General features: G+C 41.3%; 2 protein-coding genes across 4 annotated transcripts in view; both read right to left on the bottom strand.

Moving 5' to 3' along the window:
- iqsec3a (IQ motif and Sec7 domain ArfGEF 3a) overlaps positions 1 to 13,775 on the bottom strand; it is a 38,931-nt gene extending 25,156 nt beyond the window's left edge. For 2 of the 3 annotated variants that reach the window (XM_037242602.1, XM_037242603.1), the window contains exons 1-2: positions 13,084 to 13,775; positions 6,410 to 6,490 (exon numbers count right to left, since the gene is read on the bottom strand). In XM_037242602.1, coding sequence (XP_037098497.1) covers positions 6,410 to 6,490; positions 13,084 to 13,619 — 617 coding nt within the window. In that variant the 5' untranslated portion in view covers positions 13,620 to 13,775. Of the gene's footprint in view, positions 1 to 6,409; positions 6,491 to 13,083 lie in introns of those variants that run through there. The other variant, XM_037242604.1, reaches the window with a different exon arrangement.
- A 2,681-nt stretch (positions 13,776 to 16,456) lies between these two features.
- Positions 16,457 to 19,025, bottom strand: LOC119117458 (troponin I, slow skeletal muscle-like). Its single transcript, XM_037243734.1, has 7 exons — positions 18,777 to 19,025; positions 18,457 to 18,495; positions 17,508 to 17,549; positions 17,312 to 17,443; positions 17,164 to 17,253; positions 16,761 to 16,943; positions 16,457 to 16,691 (listed from the first exon to the last, which is right to left on the bottom strand). The coding sequence occupies exons 1-7, from the start codon at positions 19,008 to 19,010 to the stop codon at positions 16,590 to 16,592; spliced, it is 822 nt and encodes a 273-aa protein (XP_037099629.1). The 5' UTR covers positions 19,011 to 19,025; the 3' UTR covers positions 16,457 to 16,589.
- Positions 19,026 to 19,693: the final 668 nt, after the last annotated feature.

Genomic DNA, 19,693 nt, shown 5'->3' on the forward strand with positions numbered 1-19,693 from the left:
TCTTTTGAAAAGAAGCCCAGCCATTTCCTAAGTGCCTTGTTATGGTGTTATGGCTTGTGATTTTTTTTTGTCATATGTGACAAAGATGAAAATGTGCGAAGAGACCGTATAAAAACAAAGAGCTAAGGAACAATACACTGCTTAAATGGAAATTTACCAACACAGAGGAAAATAATTAGACTTTTGCAGTTTCGCACATTCAGATGAACTTAGTGTATATATTGTGAGTACTGCTACTGTGACAAACTAATTTTCCTCACGGGAAAAATAAAGCATGTATTTAAAAAAAAAAAAAAAAAAAAGCCGCTCACATGGTCCAGAGGCTAATGAATCATTGAGTATGTAAATTGAAAGCAGCCTCAGCGAAGATGCGCAGCATGTGTGCATATTTATGCGCCTCAGTTGGAGAGTCATCACAAAGTGAAGCTTTACTCGGCTTCACCGGTGCTGTCAAGCCGCCTCGTTGTCCAATTCTTAACGTCCGCCGCTAGGTAGGAAGATTTAGCGCCTCGGGGTGTCAGAGAGGACCGGCGAGGGCGGAGACGAACCCTCGGCGGTGAAGATGGACGAGTGTGCTGTCCTCCATGTGCCTGACTTGGAATACAATCATTTTGCCCTTTATTCCACGACCTGAGTTTGGGTATATTTTGAAGTTGAGTCTTGTCACTTTGATTAAATCTCTTCCGACCCTCCCCCTCTTATGCACAATATCTCCTGCCCCTTACTGAGAATGAATCAGGCAGAGTGGAAAGAGTCTACATTAATAAGCATCTCTTTGCTCATATACTCAGAGATGGTAACCTATGGGCTGAATTTATCTTTTGACCTGTGTCAATTCAATTTAAACCCTCAAGAAGTATAAAGATGGCACGTTGAGAACAGAGGTTCTCATGACGAACAACCACGTGTTTGTGCATAATTGCCGAACAATTGTCGTGGTTACCGAGCGGGGGCTTTCTCGCTATCGTGTCACATCTGTTCGCATAATTACGAGGAGAACACAAGGCCAAGAAAACATTCCATATGAGCAGAGAAAAAAAAAAAGACAAGCATACTACTCTGTAGTCTAGTGCTACAGCCACAATGATTTTTTTTAATCGGTTTATTATTTTGTCAATAAATTGGAATAAAAAAATCATTTTTAGCCTTTTATTCAATGACAAATTGGAGACATAATTTCAAATTTACAGCACAGAAAGTGCACAAATGTGAATTAATTAGGTTTCAGATATCGGTTTGGTCCATAACAGCTGTCCCAAAAAATGGTTAAAAATGTTGATGCACTGGTCAACAATTCTTTTTTCATCAGCGATGCAAAAATGACTTTTCAAGCTGAATTAGTAGCGCTGTTTCAGAAGTTTCATAATTATAATTTTAATATATTTTTTTTGTCCTAGAAGATCATAGTGCGCTATAAAATCTGTATCGCAAAACATTTTTTGGTCAAACTCAAAAAAAAAAAGAAAAATCTCAAAATCTTGATGAGCTACAAAAAAATAAAAAACTGAAAATATTCTTAGGGCTACATAAAGCCATCTCTGATTAAAATTTTCTGTTGACCAGTGTTATTATTTTTTTAACAATGTCTAATTATGCAATAAGAAAAAAATCTTGGAAAATTGATTCGTTGACGAATCGTTTCACCACTACTGCAGTGTTTAGGTTTTTGTTTTGCTACTATTCAGTTCTTTCTATTCACAGTTGCATAAGGTTGATGATGTTGAAGCAATCGTATCTCTGATTATTCACCCAGTGCTTGTCCTGCCTCTTGTCTATTTTAAGGTTAACATTTTTCCTTTGACAGCATTTATTCCATCGATGAGTCATCTAACCTGCCGTCGACCTCTCTCGTGTTCAAAAATCAGCACACTGCGTTCCCGAAAAGCCAACGCCATAGGTAATCCTTCGAAAAGCACCGAAAGTGCAAAAATCCGCAGGGCTCATCTCGTGCCATTAATCATAAAATGATGGCTCCGTTATGGACAAGCCGATCAATAACTCACTCGGGTGGCCTCGTAAATAACACTCTTTAGCAAAGTCGGCATAAAAAATGACAGTGAATCAGTGTTTTTATATTTAATCTATCAAAGCTGACAAGAGTTTCTAAATCATGCCACATTTTCTCACTTTTGTTGACCAAAACACAAAAAAACGCAGCTGTGTACGTGCATCAGCTGGCAGAAATAAGATTTATTCGACACCAGGAAGCTCACGCTTTGTTTTGTTTGTGCACCTGCGAACTCCATCATCCCCATCTTGAAGCTCGGTATTCCCATCTCGCGAGTGAAACCTCGCGGCTAACGCGTGCTTCAACGACGGTGGCATGGGGTCGGCTCCGACAAACAAGCGTCTTCCCCATTGTGCTAGTCCTATTAATATTCATTTTCATTCTTTTCACATTTTACATTTTCCCTCCCACTACCACTCTTTTCCCTGGTGTTTTTTTTAACAGATAATTTAGGGTGACAGGCAGAGCCAAAGCCGAGACGACACCTGGAGTGAGAGCGTGACGCTGCAAGCATGACTCAGCACAGAAAAACTGCTCGACGGTTTAGCGCTATATTGTCAAAAGCATGACACAGTCAAAAACAAAATAGGAAGAAACATTTTTGGAATAATGAGGAAATTACATATCACAATGCAAAGCTGTTCCTAATATTTTATCCCGAGGTTCACCTCATGTACATCATTGAATTGAGTATTCTACCAATTATTCCATTGACTAATCGAAAAAAAAAAAACGACACACAATAACATGCATGTAAGGTGCAGGTGTTTTTTTTTTTTTTTTTTTTTAGTTCAACTGAAGTATCTGTGACTTTGCGTGTTTGACTTTAGAGGGTGTCAATTAATATGGGTGTAGTGTTTGTTGACTGTTAATGTCCTGTGCGATTCAGTTTGACCATGAATGTGCTCATTAAATTTCTGTTTGCTTACAGTTTGTTACCCGTGACCACAATATGTTCTGCTTCTGCATAAACGCATTCGCTGCCAGCTCAGTTAACATCTTTGACGTCTAAAGCCGTAAATGGCAGTGAATGAGTTAGATAAATTTGATTTGAAAATTCGGAGTCGGGATTCTGCTTTGATTTTTATTTTTGGGAGGGGGAAATCAAATTACTCGATTTCTCATGGCAGCCCTATTTCTCTTCATTTCTGTGATCTAAACGGCACACTCCTCCTCCAAGTGCTGCTTCCCGATTCATTATAGCCCAGTAATGCCTTGTCGGCGCTTTTATCCCCCCCCCCTAATCTACCCTGCTGACGTCAGGCCCAGCTGTAGTTGACCAAACAAGGAGCATAAAGAGACTATACGGATGATTTGTAAGTCTTTACGAAGGTCTCCGTGCCACCACATTTTTAGGTTTTACAGCTTGTGCCTGCCACGTGCCCCGCACGAAGTTCTGAGCGATGGTGGGCCGGTGAAGCCTCCAGAATGCTCGGCTGTTTAGGGACACAAGGCCTTCACCAAATTAGCACCCTCAGAGCGCTGTAATTGTGGCTCTGCAGGCAATTTCAACAAAACCTTTTTTGGTGGTTGCTTTCTTCTCCCTTGCATACACAAACACTCACCTTCACACTCGGGGGAGGGGACATTGTACCCGCAGTAGCGTCGCTGAGGTATCGACGGGCCTGCACAATTGTTCTAAGTGCCCCTGAGAGACGAATAAGACGGCATGTAATGACATTGGCTCCAGCTCCGGCCGTAACTGTTGTCTATGTGATGCGGCGTGCAAAATATCATCCCAGAAGAGAGGACTGACGTGTTTATTCTCCAGCACGGCGGCATGAGGAATAGCCCCTGAGCTGCAATTGGCTTTATTAAAGCATTTTTTGCAACGCTATTATAATAGCGCTAACGCATTATAGTGTGTATAATTCAACAGTGCTTGGGGAGAATTGAATGGATCTGATTAGCATGGGTTAGGAAAGTGTATAATTAGTCGAAATCAACAGTATTTCATCCGTGAAGGTCAAAGGTCAACTTTGTTTCAGCTATATTATAATTTGTTTGCGATAGTACAACATTTAATCATACGTGATATTTAACGATGACATAACAATGACATTTAAATAAAAGTCAACTTGTTTTAACTGTGGTGATGATGTGTCAAAAATCAATAGCTTTTTTTTAATCTCCCAAACTATGAAAATTGCTTTAAAGCGGTACACGAGCTGAAAAATGAAGCAGCAAAAAGGTCAAAACTGCTGATTCAGAGGATGCAACGCACGAGCGCGGTTGATGCTGCAGCAAAGTCATCAAAATGTTGCGCTTCTATGAAATCTCTTCTGCAATAAAACCCACGACTCCCCATTCCGCTTCCTTTTTGGGCTCACTTCACAACGTGGAGATAAGCTGCCGAATGGAGAAGCGAGAGAAACCCTCAGATGTGATGAACACCTTCATGCCGCCTATGATCAGTTGGTCAGGCAAACCTCAGGATACTCATGAGCTATCGAATTAAAAGTGACTCAATGTTGAGGATTTCAAGACGAATTCAGGCCAACGTGGGTCCCTGAGGCCATTTTTAAACAGCTGACTGGACTCTCCCCTGAGGGAGATGACCTTCGCTCCTGATTGGCCGAGGTAAAAAAAAAAACTGAGAGCTAAGTGGAAACCCAAAGACAACTCCATTGGTCCCACTTCTCTCCGTGTCCCAATATTTTTGTCCACATGGATTACCGGACAATTTTTGAAGGTCATGTCCTTTAGCTTTAATTGTATTGCTGCTTTCAACCCACTACCATCTTATGGAATCTTAGGGCTAAGGCTATCATTATTGAATGTTGTTCAAATCGATTAATGGAGTAATCAAATAAAAATTATTACTTTACAAAACAAGAATAAGTGAGGAGCACGTATTATGTCTACTTGGGGCCATTAAGCTCCGTCCAGCACTATAATATGTGTGACTTTCAGCTCGCGTGGTTTTTGGAGGTGGGGCTAAGCCTAGTGAGTGATGTGGGCGTTGGAATTTTTTTTTGTAATCAAGTTACTTAAATTAATTGTTTCAATTCAAATAGTGAACCATAAATTGTGTATGACCATTTGACACGGACTTAGATCACTGGCGCAGTTCGAGGGTGGGCCGCGGGAGCACTGCCCCCACCAAAATATGCTTGGACCTACCAGGTGCAACCCCAGATAATTGATAATAACTAATAATTGATAATTTTGGGTATTTTTATGGGAATTTTTGTTATCTACATTTCTCCTTGTAGGAAACATGCATGCAAGAAGATCACAGATACTGTAGTCTCAAATTGCTATGATGTCATTGCCCTATGCTGCCCGTTGTCACTCAGGTGTCTTGTTTGTTTTTGGTTTTAAAATAATCTATGATCTCTATGAGAGTTGAAAACATTGGACATCTTTGTCCGCAAAGTTGTCTCTCGCATCATCCTGGTATGTAAAATATGCCTGATGGTGCACAGGTCACACACTGACGCACACACACACATAAGACAAGGCGCTACTACATTCTAACCACTGCCAAGCGAAAAGCATGCAACATCATTTTTTTTCCTTGTGCCTTCACATGAACACGGATGCATTACATGTGCTCACCACGTTTCCAGCATGAAGACCCCCTACAAACAACACACACATCAACACCCCCCGCCCTTGCACAAATACAATTTTGGTGGTTGGAAATAAATAAATACATAAATAAATAAATCGGACACTCAATGCGACCCACATTGGACAGACAAAGGTCCGCATGGTGTGAGCATGGACGGTGATGAACAAGATGAGGTGCGGCGCTTTGTGTGTAGGAGGGGGGGTGGGCGGTGGAAGTGATGCCGCGTGAAATCACGGACAACAAAGCAGAAATCAACAATAAAACAGCATTTGGAAGAAAGGGGGGGAGGGGGGGGGATAAGATGTGATCAAAAAACAACAAAAAAGGACTTGTCCGCCCCCTGGGAAGTCCTGCTTTGACGTGGTTTGCAAGTTCCATAAGTGGTTTATATTGTTTTGGGTTTGTGGCTTAGCCCCAATGTGATTCGTCACCATTAGTGTATCTGCTATCTCTGACAAGGCAGATAAAAAGAAAAAAAAAAGCATTTTGGTGCCCAAGGCTTAATTGCTATTGATGCTCTTTGGACAGATGAATCACTCACTTAAAAAAAAACCTGAGACACTAAAACCAAAAAAACAGATGATAGTCGAAAACGAATCGAATTTTTTGATTGGCGCGCTCGCTGAAAAGCCATCTGGTCATTTAAAAGTAACAAATTATCATTAAGTCTTGAGAAGGCTAAATCGCTAGAATTCAAGCCAGAAGCTGAAAATGATTCCAGCGTTTACAAACCACTTCAAAGGACTACAGGGGTCATTTGTGTCAAAGCATGGTAATTTTATTTTTCTAGTCTTGGTGGCGCAAATGCCACACAATGGTCTTACCTGGGGACACAGGCGGACGATGTCTCCCCCTCGGGAGCCTCCGGGGCTGGGCAGCAGAACTGATGGAGAACCGTTTGGTTGCTGGGTAAACAAAGAAGGGTAGAAAGCAGGATTCAGAGGAGGCAAACGGGATGGCGTCGCCATGGAGATAGACAAAGAGTTTTCACAGCGATAAAAAAAAAAACACCAACAAAATAACCCGATGAGATACTGGGACGTTATGTCACCTCAAAACAAGATAAATCAAAATGGCTGCCAGCAGTAGAACAGCAGTGACATCCTTCACCTCACAAACAGTTTCAGTCTGAACTTATTGTCCTTGTTTAGTAATATTAAATTATACGTAGGTTCTTGATGAATGAATCCAGAATGTATGACATTTTTGTTTTTTGAATTGCATTACAGAAAATAAAGAACTTTATCACAATATTCTAATTTTCTCAGACAGTCCTGTATATGCATCTAGTGCAGGGGTCACCAACCTTTCTTAAACCGAGAGCTACTTCCTGGGTACTGATTAAGGCAAAGGGCTACCAGTTTGACACACACTTCTGAAATAGCCAATTTGCTCAATTTGGCTCTCACTGTGTTATCATTGTCATTTCCAGTTCACATGTAAGTGTGATTTTAACAAGAATAGCAAAAATACAGTCAAACCTTGGTTTTTGACCACAATCCGTTCCAGAAGGCGGTTCGAGAAGCGAATCGGTCGAATTCCGAATCTATTTTTCCCATTACAAATTATGGAAACATTTCTAATCCGTTTCAAGACAAATATTTTTAAAGTCCTGATGTACTTTCCAAAATTTAAGTGGACCTCAGTGCGCAGGGAGCTTAATTTGGTCCGATCGCGCAACCGCAGGGCGCCGGGCGCTCACTGTCGCATTGCTTTAAAGCGTCTTTGTGTTTTAGGATGGCTTTACTGCTCCCACTTGCTTTCTTTGGAGGCATGATTAGGGGTTAATACAATCCTCAAAGTAACGAAAATACAATAACAACGGAGTCAGTCGGCATCCGGGCCGCGCGGTCGGGTTTTCTCGGGTCCTTCCGGCTCATCTCGCGAGGTTCGACCTCCGAATTTTGTTCGACAACCGAAGCAAAAAAATCTAGAATTTTTCGTTCGAATTCCGATTTGTTCGAGAACCGGGACGTTTGAAAACCGAGGTTTGACTGTAAAATAAAAAGATGCAGCTCACTGACAAGTGCGGCTATTTGAGCAAATTTTAGAACAGTCCTGCGGGCGACTCATGCGGTCCTCACGGGCGACCTGGTGCCCGCGGGCAACGTGTTGGTGACCCCTGATCGTGTGTGTGTTTGTGTGTGTGTGTGTGTGTGTGTGCGTGTAATATTTTTTAAAGTCAATCCAAGGACAAATGTCCCATTATTTCTTATTATTTCAAGCTTGTTTTCACTTTTAGAGGCTCCACTGCACAAACAACAAAAACATGCATAAATATTTCATCTTCTGACATTTCCTTTACATATTTATCATGTGAAGACACACTTGTCTCGATTTTCACTCACTCATACACACACAAGCGCACACACACACTCCCTTGATCAATGCAGCCTTCCCGAGATTAAATTGAACTAGCGCGACCCCGCTGCCTGGCCCTTCTCGTCTCCCCTGCCGGCCAAAACTGGCTAATACCGCCTGGGCGCCGAAATCTCTAAACCGAGTCATGTTTGCAGAAAGAGGAGGGAGGACATGGGGAGTGGGGGGTCTAATCTGTATACTGCGCTCCCACTGTGTTGCTTTAACCTTCCGTAACTAAAGTGTTTGCGTGCGGCTCATCGCTGTGTCAATAACCACCGTTTTCTCCGCTCATGACACTCCTAAACGGTGACACAAAATAGAAGAAGCATGATGTGAGTAATATTTAGCGCCATGTTTATGCCAGCACGACCGCTGAAAGGCAATTAGCTCGGTTATAACTCGTCATTTCAGCTTGCTTCATTTATCAATTCCACTAATGGCAATCTGGCTAAAAGGACCTTGCCTAATCAATGAAGATTGCGCCAAAAGTATTCACTTTCAATTTTGGCAGAAAGGGAGAGAAATACATGACGCTGGGGCAGCTGTGTGTGTCGAGCGATTGCGGCAACCTTCCAAAGACATCTCTAAATCCATCCTAAAAGCCAACACAAACACACACGCAGACGCACACACACACAGGCACATATAAATAGAGACATCTTAAAAAAGACTGCTTGAAAGGTTTGCGTCAATGCATCACTCTTGGGAGACTTAGCTTGATGGACAGAAGAAGAACATGCTCAAAAGTGTGGCTTTTGTCCTACACAAAAAAAAAGAAAGAAAAAGAAAAGTGTTCAAGGTTGGCAGTCACTAGACAGAGGGCACTTTACTGAGGCCCTATAGGAAGTGATAAAGCTCAGTTTTGACTCACACTTTTTTGTACTTTAATATTCATCTAAAAAGGGGAGGTGAGATCACATAAAATCTAAAAGCATAGAGCTGGCGAATTAGTTTTAATTGACGTTTTAATTAGCATTACCGTGAGTTAGCTTCCTAGCATCTTGGTAAAATAGCGATGAATTATTCAAATAAAACCTGTTTCAATGTAGAAAAATATCTTACGCAAGTATATTAAAGTAAAACAACGATAAACAACGAATGTTACAGGCTTTAGAAGTGCTCAAATAAGAGAAAATACCTGAAAATGATTGTTTACCGGGCCGCACTTTCTACTTCCGGGTTACAAGGCAGGCGTCACCAATCAAACGATGCACTATCAATTAATAAAATAAAATGTTTGGACTCATGGCCAAAACTAAAACTATAATATTTTTTAACAACATATACAACTTTGTGATGACACAGCTATATAATCCTCTCATGTCGATTAAGCGAAAATGTTTTTAGGCTGTTATTTAAATCACAGCAATGGTAAATAAAACTAGTCCCGAGGTTTATTGGTGCTTAGCAATTAGTAAATACTTTGAAATATTGACATAAGGCATTAACAATAAATCAACGCACTATTCACCTGTTTAAGGTCAAATCAGTGCCTTTATCACTACAATTTTAGTCCTGAATACCAAAAAAACATTTTTTTAAATATTTTTTGTTTTCATCAAGTTTAAAAAAAAAAATCACTGCATGGAATATCATCACCTTCAACATCAACAACACCCATAAGCATCCTCAAGTTTTTACTCTCCTCAACAACTCCCAACTCCCCTCTCACAGGAAAATAAAAACTTAAAAGCCTTTTTTAATCGCAAAGAGAAGCAGAACTGACATATGAAAAAAAAAATAGAGAGTGGGGAGCTCTGGGAATGATGCGGACTCTTTCCTGGAGTTCATTTGCCGTCCGCGGATTGGCACTGATTTATTGCTGTGAAGTTAGGGGAATGCAATTCTCCCCCACTTGGGGATTATTTATCTATGTGTAGATTATAAAGGATGGCTAGCACAGCCTTTGCACTGTAGCAGAGGCAAATGGTCATAAGGAGAGTGATTGATTACTCCACCAAGATAATTAGTTGCATCCTTGCTTTTTTTTTGGGTTGTGTAGAATCCGATAAAAAAAAAAAAAAAAATCCATTGGATTCCATTGGACACTCTGTGCCTGTTTCGAATGCCTCAGTACAAGAGGTAGATGGTTTTTTTTTACAGATTTTTTTGGGGGTTTCTAAAAAAAATAGGAGGGTTTGCAGACCCTTTGAGATATTTTTGGCCCCCCCCACATAAAGGAAGGAAAAAATCTTATCTCCGCCAGTGTTTCAGAAAAGGCCCACATTTACTGAAACTGACGACGGTGACTCACGCCGGACTACAGTTCAGCTCTTCTGGACGTTTCACGAATAGAGCTGCACTGCTGACAAGGGAATGTCTTTGCTCAACTTGCTCACATCCCGCCGGCAGCTCCTTCCACACTCCTGAGAAATGAAGTCATTTAAAAGCACCCAAATGTGATTTAGATCCTAGCGGTGCCGAGTCGTGACCAGCAAGCGGAACACTCAGATATAAGCAGAGTTTTGCAAAAAATGAACGTTTGACATTACTACTTGGTACCAAAAGACCCCATGAGCAACTCTATGACTGACAAACTGTTCTTGATCTAAACCGACGGGCAAAGCTTCTCGGAACAAGAGGAACCAGCATGATGCAGCAGCAGGAACTCAGTGGGGCCGCTCAGTATGCACTATGCGCCGTTGTTTCGGCTGCCTCTAATTGCCACGCACGTACGTTTCCACTTTGGTCCTCGAGGAAATCGGTGAGGGGCCTGCGAGATGACATGCTAGCAAGGAAACGGTGGGCACCTATAGCAATGTCAAGATTCCTCATACTTCTTCTTCCCCTAAAGACTGTCTGAATAATTATTTTTAATGCTTCCCCCAGTTGAAGTTTACTGTCAAACTATTATATAGTTATTTATTTAAAAACTGCATAAATCCGTTAGCTTAATGCTAATGCCGTTTTTTTCCATGTGTAATGCGCAAAATTTAACTAATTTATTGTCCTAAAATCTGGGGTGCGCATTATACATGGGTAAATTATTATTATTATTTTTATTTATTTTTTTAATCCGGATATCATACGGAGGCCGCCATTACAGATGTGCTTTCTTCTCTGCTGTTCACTTCAAACACGCTCCATACGAACACAATGCTCTCGTATCAGACGCTTGCTCGATCACCTGCTCGTTTGCTGTCACAATGTACCCTACACAAATCCGAAACATTTCTTCGCTATTGAGTTTGCTAGCGCATGCGCAGTGATACTGACCGGCAGAATAACATCCGGTTCTTCCCAAAGATGATCTTTTTTTTGAAATAATTTTACGTTTACGGACTTAAGTAGGAGTCAAAATTTAGGTGCATATTATACATGGGTACAGGCTTTTTTCCAGCATCAACATGCCATTTTTAGGGTGCGTATTATACATGGGGGCGCATTATACATGGAAAAAAACGGTACATAATGGGAAACTGAATAGGGAGGCTAACCAATACCAATTGATATTTAAAAACTACCATGTAGCCAGCTAATATAATACATATATTCTTTATCCTCTGCAAAAAACAATATCACTGCAGCACTTTAGTTGTAAAATTCTTCCATATGTAATACGCTGCCCCCCAGTGGCCACGTTTGAGTTTGTTTGATCTTCTACTGACATCACTTTCATAATTATGGAATGTTTGTTTATTAATTACAAAATTATCGAGTGTCATTTTCCTTTTTGAAGTACACAATATTTTTTTGTTGGATTTTATGGAGAGGCTGTAACGTATTCAAGGCGCCGTTGTATTCCCTTGCGATTTGCCTTCATCAAAGCGTGAGATGAGGAAGGTGTGTGACGTGAGCCAGCGTTTCATTTTTCATTTACCGCCTGGCAAATAGATTACTCGCCCTCTGCTTCTTTTGTTTTTAATCAGGCAAATGAGAAAGGGGGAAAAAAAATCCAGTTGATGAGCCGAATCCAGCACCGTCCTGAGGATTGATGTCAGGCTGAGGCGTCTGTCGAAAAATCCAATGGATCTCCGTGACACATTCGAGTGATCTCCCAAATGCAGCCTCTCAAAGTCATCCCCATTCTGGTTGCCGGGGTAACCCTTTTGTTTACATCCCGCTTGGCCCGTCAAACGTCACCCAGGTTCCCATTGGTGCACACCACTGTGATGTCATCTCAAGTTCAACCACGATTATCTCTCTTGTCAACTCTCATCCTCGTCCTAGTTTAAAGTCTTCCCTTCATTTTCCCTCGTGTTGTTTTTGACAGTATACATTTGCAAAATCAAATCTTTGTGATTCAATCAGGATTATCAAACAATGTAGCCGAGGGGAGCAGATGGAGCTCAGCGGCCGAGTCTGTGACCTTGAGTGTGCAACGGCATGCAAACGGGCTCTGACGTGGATTTGACGCCATACTAGTGCTCATACGTTGCCATCATATATTAAAACATGTTTAAATGTTTTTTTAATTTTAACGCACCAAATTTTTTAAATTTAGTCGTCCCTATCAAGCCTTTTACTATCTGATTCTATCATTTTTCTGAAACTCAAAAATTTCAGCTTCTGAACTGAAACATTGCAGTAAAAGAAATGCTAATCAGGCGTTCTCAAAACTCATCAAAAAAATCTTTCAATCTTTAGGCGACATAATGCTGCATGGCTCCCGCAGAGTAACTAAGAGGCGGAATTTTACACTTTTTACAGGTCAAGAGTTCATAACAGTTAATATTCAAACATTTGAAATAGAGTAATATGCATCAAAAGTATCGATTTGTGAAAAATACGAAAGTGTATTGATCCTATTGGGACGTGCCCCAGCGACAACATGAAGCCCATACATAATATTCATCTGACAATATTGGCGAATTATGAGTACAAAAATGCTGAATAATATCTGCAAGGCATTTAGATTTCACTCAGCTTGCCGCAATAAAGATAAAATTCCAGCCATGGTCTGAAAAATCAATACCCATTAAAAGGGTTTATTGATTAAACTGGGGAACAGCTGTGTGACCAATTCTACTGTCCAGGTTGGACCTTTGGAATTAAGACTTGTCATGTGTGTCATTTATGTTTATTAGTTTCTGTTTTCTATCTAAGGTGAAAATGTTCCGACATTGGAATATCAAGGAAGTGTTAATATAATTAAACATACTGAATAGAAAATGCATTGTGTACGTGTTGTACTTACTCAGCCTTCCTGGCCAATCCCACGGAGCGGCACAGCGTGGTGGTGGGGGTCTGCGGGACCAGTGACTTGCAACAAGGGCTCCTCTTGCCCTCCTCGGGGGTCTCCGGGCTGGCCTGTCCGGGTGGCGAAGTAGCGGGCACCAACTGCAGATGCTGCGTGTTGTGGTGGTGCTGCGCCGGCGAGGGGGTCGCAGCCGGGGGAGGAGGGGAGGAGCTGGGACGATGCTGATGGTGGTGATGCTGATGCTGGCCGGTCGCAGCTTTGTTGTGGTGTTGATGCGGGTGGGCGTGCGGCTGGGGAGCCGGCGGCTGCGGCTGGGGTTGGGGAGCGGGGTGGTGGTGGCGGTGCTGATGCTGCACGTACTGATGGGGGTCCCGGAGCTGTCGGTTCTCGCCGATCAGGTTCTCCACCTTGCGCTCCAGCTCGTCGATGCGCTGCCGCTGAGTCTGGATGAGGCTCTGCTGGTTCTGCACGATGGTGGTGAGCTCCTTGAGGTACAGCACGGCTTTCATGGGGTTATCCAGCAGGCTCTCCATCACTGGCGGCGGGGGGGGAGGGAGGTGCAGCCGCGGTGCCGGCGCGCTCCTTTGGCTGCGTCGACGGAGGAGGAGGAGGCAGATCCGGGAGACTGACGCTGGGTTTGTGTCGTCTCGCTCTTTCTCGGATGTGCAAGGAAAGAGGGGGGGCAGTGTCGACATCAGTGGAGTGAGGGGGAGTGGTCATGAGCGACCAATGACGTCACGGAGTAGGCACGCAGGGAAAGAGCGGGGGATTCACCAATTTGACCCATTTCTTTTATTTCCGCATTCGCATGACCTGCTTGAATGCATTTTAATAACAATCATACACGGTATTAATCCCTGCGGATTTTCTTTCACATGCAATACAAAGCTTGAAATGTAAAAAAAACAAAGTCTTTCATTTAAGACAATCATAGGTCGCCAAGTCATCATAAGCAACTTTTGTTGTAAGTCATTGTACTATTATAGACATAGAATTTAGATTTACCTTGATTAAACTGTTTCTAAACATCACATTTAAATATTGTATCGTATGTTGTGTACTGTACTGTAAAGGAATTGTGCTTGGTTAGTGATTTTTCTTTACCACTAGAGGGAGCCATTTTGAAAACTCACGAGAAGTCTGCCATTTTAGTTTTAAGTGACTATATTAGGGTAATTTGTACCACAGCGACCCACCCAATTCTTTGAAAATGTAGCCCCTAAAGCCAGTTTCACTAAACTACATGAAATTTGGTAGCAAAAAAGTCGCAAGCACTCATGAAAGTCTGCCATTGTGGTTTGATGCGACCATTTTAGGCAAATTATAGCACTGGAGGACCATCCATGAAATTCTTTGAAAATTCAGCCCCCAAAGCCAGTTATCATGAGGTCATCCTGATGGTGGTGGGGATACCCCATTTAATTCATTTGAAAATGTAACCCCTGAAGCCAGCTTTCATTGACACCATGAAATTTGGCGGACAAGTCTTTCATGAAAAGACACAAATATAGACATAAAATTCCCCAAAACTCATGCCTGGAAGCCCACAGGAAGTCTGCCATTTTGTATTTCCATGTGTCCTTCCAAAACGATCTTCTATTTCAAATTTTACTCCATGTTTACCTACTAGACATGGACGCCGTTAAATTGTCAAGGATTGGAACATTTGTCATTGCGTGTGGCAGGAAATTTTGATGAGTCGGCGTAAAACCATAAATCAGCCCCAGGAGGTCAATGTCTTCATGGGCAAATCTTTATTTGGGATTTTATAGCATCAGAATCCACACTGGAGTCCAAAATCTGGCCCAAAAATGGACTTCTGTACCCTGCAAGGTTAGAAAAAGTTGAGCATGCTGCAAGGATATTTTAACAGTGTACTAGGCCGCAGCATACACAACATTATTTCATGCATAAACAGACCCCAAGGCGTCCAGTCACGGGGGATCTAATCACCAGCTGCCCACCACCCCAATTCCAGTGTTGCGGTGAATAGATGACTTGTTGTGGATGTTAAGAATGAAAAGATGCTAATCTGGGTTTTCTTTGTATACTAATTCTAAGTTTTCTTTTCTTGGGGGTGCCATAAGATTCACAAAAACATATCAAATTTCATTTTACAGCCATTTTTTTTTCTTCTGTCCATATATAAGTCATGTGGTGGTCTGCTACCATCTAGTGGCTTGGATAAAGGGCCTCACTGCCACACTTGCATGTGTCCGTCATCTCCGGATGAGCCTCCAACAAGTCAACATTTGTGTTTTGCACACCTGGAGCATTTGTTCTATGTGAAGGTTGTGCTTATTTATAGACGAGACTGTCAACGGCTTAGCAACGGGGTCATACAAGGGCAAACAGGAGATCGGCCGCAGATGGATGCGAGCGTCCGCATCCGTCCTTTTATAAGTGAATGCTGAGATGCCTCATACATTTGTGTAAGCAGATATCCAAATGCTATTACTGGTGTGGCCTTGCTTGGGATGACAAAAGGTTGCGTGGACGAAAGCCAGACGAGCCATTCCGTGCATAGACGAGTAAATGTGTGTCATGTGTGGTGCTGTTCAAAGACAAAATGATATAGAGGTTATTCAGCTAAAAATAAAAAGCCCTGGTGTTCACCATCTGTCTGGGGCCTCACAGACACAAATTAGGTGTGACCTTATACTGCAGAATTTTTGATGGTATTGTAACACGTAGTCAAGGAGGCAGCTCATTTTTTTTACCTCGATGATATAAGATATAATAATAATTATTACCGTATTTTCTGGACTATAAGGCGCACCTAAAAACCTAATATTTTCTCAAAAGCCGACAGTGGGCCTTAATCATAATCATCAATCATAAGTGGCCCGCTGAAGACTATGAATCATGAATCAAAAAAACTATGGATCATTATTTTGTGATTATAAAGTAAATAGCTGCGTCTGAAGTTGAAATAAAAAAGATAAAATGGAGAATGATTTGATTTGGATTAAAAATCTGACATGATGCATTAATGGTGCGCCTTATAGTCCGGTGCGCCTTATATAAGGACGAAGTTTTAAAATGGGCCATTCATTGAAGGTGCGCCTTATAGTCCGGTGCGCCTTATAGTCCGGAAAATACGGTATATTATTTACATATTTACACTATTTATATATTATAATATAATAATTAAATAAATAGATAGCTAGATGAATAAATAAATAAATAAATATTCAACATGATACAGGCTGCCACTTAGCGCTGCTCGTGATTGTCATGGTAGCACCAAGTCGTACGGGTACACGTCGCTGGTGTTCTGGTATTTTGACAAACAGACAAAAAAACATTTTTGAAATGTAAACGTGTGTCATCCACTTAGAAGGGTACATATAAAACATGATGAATGCCATTTCAAATGAGGAAAAATTATTTAATTATTTATCTCCCCTTTAACCGGCCAATAAACAATACAAAACATACCGTCAAACATGAAAGCTAATTCCTACATTTTCCACGTCAGGACCCCGACGTTGGAATCATCCTCACTGCGCAGCGCTGCCTGTGTCGAACATCTTTTTGCGGCCCTCCATACCCGACATGGCCTCCACGTTCTTACGCCAGTCGCCCACTTCACTCGTGAGCACCTGGTCGAGGCAGAGAGCGAGCCGCAATGTAAGGCCGTAAGGGCTCATTGGGGGGTCGGGGGGTCGTACCTTGTCAAGTTTGACATCCTCCTTCTTGACCGACTTGAGGTTGGCACGGAGATCCATGGAACCTTTGTGCTTGGATCCCAGTAGGGCTCTCATCATCTCATCGGCAGACACCCTCACCTTCCTCAGGGCGGGCTTTTTGAATTTACCGCCGAGATCCTGCACCTTCAGTTTCAGCTCACGTATCTACACGATGTTATTGACAGGAAAAGTATATTTTTCTTTTTAAAAGTAGAACATGACTCTTGCCTATTTTGTTCATTGTAAATTACGATTACTCCCCAATCCCAAAAATATATACTATATTTTATTGCATATATTGTATGTTCTTTTTTTTTTTTTATTAAGTTAAATACAGAAACGTAAGTGGAATTTTTAACGTCGAAAGATACTGCAAAAATCTCACGTCAGTGTTGTGTTTGTTGACTTTGTATTCACAGTCGTATCTCTCCTCGTCCACCACGTCGACCTTGGAGTGCAGCTCCTTGCACAGTTCCTGAGGAGGTGAAGGTATTTCAAGATGATTCTAAAAATTACGGTCTCATCTGCCAAACCTGCAGCTCGTCCAGCGACAACCCAGACAGTTGCAGAGGAGGCAGCTTCTCCTCCAGGTAGCGCACTTTCTCCTCTTCTCGTTCCTGCCTCTCGTTCTCCAGATCCTCGCAGGCTCTCGTCAGGAGGAGCATCTGATTGGACGAAAGGGGCATGTCAATCAAAAAATCCTGATGCTGTCTATGGTGAGTGACTCACCTTTAAGGAAAGCTTGCGGGAAGCCGTGATCTTTGACTTCGGCTGCAGCAAAAAGATATTTTGTCAGTGTAATTTTATTTTTATACAAAAATTTAACAAAATACAGAAACCAATATACACAAGAATATAACAGAAAATATATTTTTTAATTAATTTGATGTATGAACGAAATGTAATTTGTATAATAATTATTATTAATTATTTAAATGAATGATTACTAAATATGCAAATATTAAAAACCATCAAATGAATGATATTAAAGCAGCATTGCAAAAATGCTCATAAAAAGTAATTTAACAAGTAAAAAAATACACAAATAAACTGACAAAAAAATGAAAAGATGGTTATTTTTGTAGTTTTCTTTCAGTTAAAATAAAATCTTAAAATAGATATTTAAATTAAATGTTGGAAATAAAGTCAATAACTAAAAAATAACAAATCCAAATCATTTGGGCTGGGTTCATGGTACACGTTTGGCTAAAAAATACACACAATCCAGTCAAAAATAAATATAGAATAATCTTAATAACTACAATAAATTAAATTAATACAAAAGCTATTTTATGTCAAAAATGGGACAGTAGAATGGTCACATTCGTAGCCTTCTGATGGACATGCATGTAAACAAAAAAAACCCTTAAATGTTAGTTTTTTCCCCTCAAAATTCTGATAGTATAGACCAAATGTAACACTTGTCAACCTTGAATTACTTGCTGTTGCTTTTACTTCTCCCTAACCTCCGACAGCAGTGCATGTCATATATGGGTAAACCGCCAGTCGAGTGGCATGTGAAAAGATAAAAGTTATATTAATAGCTCACATGGATGCTGATAACAACGGGGGGCAGATTAGCTCAAGCCGGTTATTTAGGCGTATGTTCGTAACAAGGACGGCGTGACCCCTTTTTTTCTTAACCCGAAAGATTAGCGGTGTGTGAATCCTCACTCACCTTATCCCACTTGGCGTTGATCGCTGTTCTGCTCTGCATCTGCAAAAAAAAATATGATTAAGTATGAAGCAACCACGCTTAGTTTGACTTTAAAGTGGAGTGGTGAACAAATGAGGGACTGAAGGGAGATATTAAATTGGTTTTAAATCGTGCATGTTTCATAAAGAAGTTAACAATAGCGCCGCTTCCTTCCATTTTTTTTAATAAAAAAAAAAAAAGATTGGACATCTTTTACATATAGCATCAGTCACACATATTTATAAAGATATGTTTTTAAAAATTTGTCTCAGTCACACATATTTATAAATATATGTCATTACCTTTCCTGGAGTGTCTGAGTAGTGCTCTCGGAGTTGAAGGGTCTGCAACAATGGACCCCTTCGGACAATGGGCCCCTTTATATGAGCCAGCGAACAGGCGAGATAAAGTCTGGTCCACCAAGAATGCTGGCACGGCCCCAGGCCTGATATATGACCTACTCTGACATCGCCGCCGCAGGGGGGAAGAAAGCGGAAGAATAAGTCATGATGAGCCTCGGTTACTGCAACAAACATTGTTGACACATTTTTGCTTCTTGTTTATGCAAATGAGGCTGAAATAAAAAGTGGGGGGGATCAGCAAATACAAGGAGGATGATCTAGCTATCTGTCTGTTTGTCCGTCCATCCATCCTGAGTGTTCTGTCATTGCTCTTCAGTGATCCTCAGCAGGTGGACGCGCTATTCCTGATGCAACCCAACTCCGCACACACAAACACACAAAAAGAGATGATGTCAGAACCTTCTTCTCATTGTGGGCTATTGTTTTTATACCACGCTTGTTTTAAGGGCGACGAATTGACTTCAAAACGGACAAATATGTGAAATCGGTCAAACATTCTATTTGGTGTTTGGTTTTTAAACAGATACATTGAAAATGTAACTCGTACAACATATTGCTTGGAATGAATGGACGTTCAGAATGCTTCAAAGCTGGGGAGGTGTCAGTGCTCAAACTGGCCACCGGATGGCGACAGAGCTATGAATTAAAATCTGCCGGGGAGTCCGTCAAGTTAGTGCATGTCAAAAACGGAAGTAAACTACAGCTCCTTCATATTACACCGTGATTCATCGTATTAATTGTTCAATTTCTCCACAACGCATAACTATAGTAGAACGATTGCACGGCAAAACTGCTGTAGTTGCTATATTGGATTGCTTCTACAACTACGTGCATGTAACAATGGTTTTAAAGTTCTC

Source organism: Syngnathus acus, chromosome 23 (genome assembly GCF_901709675.1).
Source record: "Syngnathus acus chromosome 23, fSynAcu1.2, whole genome shotgun sequence".
In the NCBI taxonomy this organism is placed as follows: domain Eukaryota; kingdom Metazoa; phylum Chordata; class Actinopteri; order Syngnathiformes; family Syngnathidae; genus Syngnathus; species Syngnathus acus.